The 5,085-nt window shown below is 49.1% G+C and overlaps 1 protein-coding gene across 1 annotated transcript; it reads left to right on the top strand.

Annotated features, from left to right (window-relative positions):
• The first annotated feature begins 3,361 nt into the window (after positions 1-3,361).
• Positions 3,362-4,656, top strand: LOC127311526 (uncharacterized). The gene is made up of 3 exons (XM_051341960.2): positions 3,362-3,555; positions 3,652-4,113; positions 4,204-4,656. Exons 1-3 carry the CDS (start codon positions 3,436-3,438, stop codon positions 4,309-4,311), a joined length of 690 nt encoding a protein of 229 aa, XP_051197920.1. The 5' UTR covers positions 3,362-3,435; the 3' UTR covers positions 4,312-4,656.
• Positions 4,657-5,085: the final 429 nt, after the last annotated feature.

The raw sequence follows: 5,085 nt of genomic DNA, 5'->3' as shown, positions 1-5,085 counted from the left end.
TGCAATTTCTTTTAATAAATAAAACATTTCGTGGGTTATGTTATTTGGACGGGAGCTATAGCTATGTTGGACAACTCCCTCCTACCCGTTTGATATCACTTATTAAGAGGGATGATTTCAGCCATTCGACGTGTGCAATGAAAGTTCATTGGGCGTGACAATGAATCACAGAGCTTGCATATAAGCACCCATTTGTACTAAAAAAGACAAGTTGCATCTCACAAATCATAGCACAAGACAAAATTTAATTCATAGCCATGTTCCTTTTTCGAGGCAGATCGAACAATGCAAATAAGGAAATGCTATCGATATTATATGGGAAACGTTGGATGGTGTATGCTACCAGGATCCCACATTTGTAGCCATTAGCACTCTCAAACGTATGTAGTGGCTTGAGCGGCTGAGCCATGCTATCCTTATCCTCCCACGGTTGAGCCATCTGAATAGTCTGAAAGTCTTACATGAGGAGACGAGTATAAGCCATCAAGAGATTGTCGAAGTTGTGAAAGAGGAAATGTGGACACACAAGAAGATGCATCAAGCTCACTGAAAGAGGGATGCAAAGGTAAGAAATAAAATGTTGTGTAAAGACTAAAGACACTAACACAGACTATAACACCCTTATGATTTTTGGTTGTGTAGATGGTATTTCTATTTGTAGGTGGAATATATTTTGAAATTTATTTTTGCCCTTGAGATGGTGGTGGGTGGGTGGGGAGCGACTAGCGGGACAGTGCTCTCTCAGACACATGTGTTGGCGTGTCGCGAGGACCCCCATGGTTTTGAGGCAGGCATGATCTTACTAGGAAGCACACGCACAATGGGCGTCAAGAGAACGTGTAGGACTCAGTCCCGCACCTATTTTTGTTCAAAAAGTGTCTGATAACCTTTGTTTTTCTTTCCGTACGCTTGTTTGTGTTTTTATTTTTCTTGGAAAATTATGAGACATGTCAATTAAAAAGCAACATAACTAAAGAGAGTAGAACGTAGGGGCCACTCAAAAACATGCACTCCCAACTCAGTGAACATAAGGTCAACAAAAAACAAGCATTCATAGAAAAACACAAAACAGGACAACTAGATGTGGTGTGACGAGAGGTAGAACCTGCAAACGTAGTTCAGTCCAAAGCAGTGGTAAAACATTCAGTCCCAAGGTGCAACCAGAAGGTAGGACATACAAATGTAACACAACCTTAAGGAAGTCCAAACTATGTACAAGCATGATTTTTTTTTTTGTATCAAAACATATTTCATTGCATATAATTTTGTGGAACAATAAAAATAAATCATAATTTAGACACCCAACTTTAAAAATATTTTATATTTCGTAATATACAAAAATGGGTCTCAACCATGCCCTCCCAGGAGAAGCCTACCAGAGCGGAACAAGTGATACGTATAGAGGACTCGCTACAAAAGATTGGCTTCCACAGTAACCCACAACTTATTCCGTGTGGAGTCAACTTAAATGTGACATCTGAAGGAGGGTGTTCTTAATTCACAAAAAAAGATATTTGTTTTCAAGGGATGGCGCATTTTTTAAGTGGAATGTCCCATTTCTGTTTATTTAGGGGGTTCCTTTTCTGTTTTTTAGTTTTTTTTTTAGCAGCATCATAGCACTTTATTCATTCAGAATAGAGGATACAATGCGAAGACCATCAGGTGGTTGAACAAACCAAACCTGACGTCCCGAACTAAGAGAAACAACGGAACGAGCTAATCTATGAGCCTCAGTATTTGAAGCCCTATTCTCATGTCTAAACTCAACTACTGACATGGACCTAGCCGTAGCTTTCACCTCATCTATGATCATACTATAATTCCCATCATACTTATTCTTTAAATTGTTTACAACTGATAGACAGTCAGACGCTACTGTGATCCTGTCCACCAACAGATCCTGCGCCAAAGCTAGAGCCTCTCTGCACGCTAGAGCCTCCAAGGTTTCCGGATCCGTAATCCCGTCGATGGTCAGCGACGAAGCTCCTAGAAAGGTGCCCTCCGCATTGCGACAGATCGCTCCAACCGCCCCGCCTGGGGAGGACTTTCGCAGCGCCGCATCCACATTGATCTTTACACAACCTCTGTCCGGCGGAAGCCACCTAGGGTGAGCAGTTTTAGGGGCTGCTACCCGTCTCTCGGCCGGCTTCAGGGCCACCAGATCACGGAGATAATTCTCAACGAAAAGGTGGGTAGACAGAGGGCTTTGGAAAACCTCTTCATGAATCATTTTCCTCCTTGCATACCAGATTGCCCAGAGTGTTACCGCAACCCGGGCAAAATCATCAGCTGACAAGGATTCTGTCATCTCCGCCAGCCACAAGCGAGCTGATGGATTATCATGCATGCATACGTGTTCCGCGATGCTCTCATCGGCGAGTGCCCAAACACACCGGGCCACGGTGCAGTCAATCAGAGAGTGTCGCCAAGAGTCAGCAGCGCCGCACATTCCACATGCGCTAGTCTCTGCCATGTTCCTCCTGCAACGGATATCTCCTGTGGGTATCGATTGGTGCGCAGACGCCAAAGCAAGACGCGGATCTTCGGCGTAACTTTTGCAGCCCATAATCTGCGCCAAGCCTTGCTTTCTCCCGCAGAATCAGAAGGGGCCGACCGGCCCTCCAGCCAATCTTCTCGGCGCCTCTTGGTCTGAACCAGCAGCCTGTACATGGACCGGACAGTGAGAACTCCGTTCTTGTCATAGTGCTAGGCCCACCTATCGTCCATGGTTCGGGTGCTCAGAGGGATAGATCGGATCACCTCGACGTCCATCGGTAGAAACCACTCGGATAGAAGTTCAGTGTTCCACTTCGTCGTCGTGGTATCAATGAAATCCGACACCCGTGTAGGCGGGTCAACTTGCAGACACGCCAAAGGGCGTAGCATATGATCTCGGGGCAGCCAGTTTTGGTTCCAGGCGTGAGTGCCCTCGCCCGTCCCAATTCTCCGGATCAAGCCCTGCTTCATTGCATCTCGCCCTTCGACGAGTATACTTCTTAGATGTTGTTGGGTTATGATATGGCCCATGTTTTTAGGGTAATCAGACGACACTTGACACGGCCCAGTTGAGATCAACAGAATCTTAGCTACAGCTAGGCTGGCTGACGGAGTACCCAGCCAAAATAACCGGCCCATCTGAACTTTCTTCTCCCTCAGAACCTCTGAACCATTCCAAGCTGGGATCGATCGATGGAAACGCGGATCATGGTAGGCAGCGGATGAGATGGATCAAGTTGGACCTGGCCAAGTCCACGACCCGATCTTGGCTCTCACCATGCATGCCGAGCTCCTCCTCGTCTGGCTATCTAGCAACCCGCGCCGCTCCATCGCTCGCCGCCCTTTATATTCCCTCGGTCTGACCGCCGCCTGTTACCACTACTTCACCGTGCGCGCGCCGCGATCGAGGATTTGCTCAGGAGAGGAATCTTTACGACAATGGCCACCGAGGTGCTCGTCGGAGCCGAGCGCCGCGTCCTCATCAGCGGCTACGGCGCCCTCCCCGCGCCGCCGCCTCCCGATAGCCTGCTCGGCCGCCTCGACCAGATCGACCTACGGGTACGTATGATTGTTGTTTACACAATTGTCACACGTGTGCATTGTTGTCGTGTGATGCCCGACCGATCTTGATACGTTCTTGGTAACTGATTGCAGCTGAGGCAGCTGGAGGATCAGCGGTGGCCGTCGTCCGCCGCCGAGGACGTCGACGGTGGGGTCTGCTTCACCGCCACCGCCGACTCCGACTCCCGCAGCGGCGCGACGGCGCGGCACCAGCACAGCAAGTCCATGCCCTCGGCGCTCCAGCCGCAGGAGAAGCAGGCGCACGTCCTGAGGGGCACGCTCATGGACCGCCTCAACCTGCTCGAGTCGCGCATCAGGCAGCTCAGCTGCGAGCTGGACCTGGACGGTGGGAGCGGCAAGCCCGCGTCCCTCGCGCCGCCCGTGGAGGACCGCGCGTGGTCCGAGCCGCCTCTGCCGGAGCCGCGCGGCGACGTCACGGCGTCCATTCGCGCGCACGCCGCGGCGGGAGGCGCCGGGGCTAACTGGAGCGCCGTGCAGATCCTGCAGAGGGGCGCTCGCCAGCTCCACCGCAACAAACCCAACCACCCTGCCAAGGTACGTGAACTCCATCGCATGCATTCTCCAGTACTAACACCGAGAAGAATTGCTTAACGCATATATGCGACTTCTGCGATGGAATTGCAGGTGAAGAAGCTCAAGGAGACCAAGTGCGCGTGCGAGGAGGAGAAGAGGAAGGCGGAGCGAAGCAACAAGGCATCCGCTGGCCGAAGGTGGTTCCCCATCGGGTGCTAATTCGAACAAACTGTTATTCAGGAGCTAGGCTAGCTCTGCATGGTGGACGGATGAACTGGTCTTTGTTGGATCGGCTCTTAATTATTGATTAGAATCTATATGTGTTTCCGTATGTGTTGCTATAATATGTGTTCTCTTCTGTATTTGTTTGTTCTTTTTTGTTCTGAATATATATGTACTAGTCCCGTATGCCTATTGATTTGTAAGTGTGTGTTAGCACTTAGCACTAGTTTATTCAAAGGTGTATTATCACTGTGTAGCTCCTTTTGTGTTTGCCATATGATAAACTTAGATAAAGTGTTCTGTTACCCTGATAAATAATCAGGCATATTTATCTTTTTTTTTCGAAGGGCATGTGCCGAACTTCATTAAGATAGAAAAGGAAAATACATAGTTTGGTTTAAGCACAGCTGAGATAGCCGAAAGGTAAGGTTTAAGCCACAGACACAAAGCAATGCCCCACGCAGGGGTTTTAGCCTAAACAACTGACACACACAAGCACCCTGCAACATCTAAAAAGCAACAATATATCCAGCAACTCTCCAGGCTCGAATGTCTTCAGTAATCAGCTCGAAGATCTTGCTTGCTGTGCTAAAGACTTGCTGAAAGATGCGGCCGTTGCGCTCCTTCCAAAGACTCCAGTGTACAAGGATGACCACCATGTCAAAATCCCTCCGCAGATCTTTGGGAGCCTTCTTCCTCGCTCTCTGCCACCATTCTTTCGTGTTTGTGAAGTTGCTGCTGGGAGGAAAGTCCGCCTTTGTCCAATCTCTA

Source organism: Lolium perenne, chromosome 7, assembly GCF_019359855.2.
Source record: "Lolium perenne isolate Kyuss_39 chromosome 7, Kyuss_2.0, whole genome shotgun sequence".
In the NCBI taxonomy this organism is placed as follows: Eukaryota; Viridiplantae; Streptophyta; class Magnoliopsida; order Poales; family Poaceae; genus Lolium; species Lolium perenne.
Note: the sequence above shows the minus strand (reverse complement) of the source record. Positions and strands in the feature narration are given on the sequence as shown.

Bases quoted from the DNA above. Each gene is read 5' to 3' on its own strand.
- LOC127311526 (XM_051341960.2), top strand. From the start codon at position 3,436: ATGGCCACCGAGGTGCTCGTCGGAGCCGAGCGCCGCGTCCTCATCAGC. The intron at 3,556-3,651 runs GTACGTATGATT...AACTGATTGCAG, and splicing joins TCGACCAGATCGACCTACGG to CTGAGGCAGCTGGAGGATCA. The intron at 4,114-4,203 runs GTACGTGAACTC...ATGGAATTGCAG, and splicing joins AACCCAACCACCCTGCCAAG to GTGAAGAAGCTCAAGGAGAC.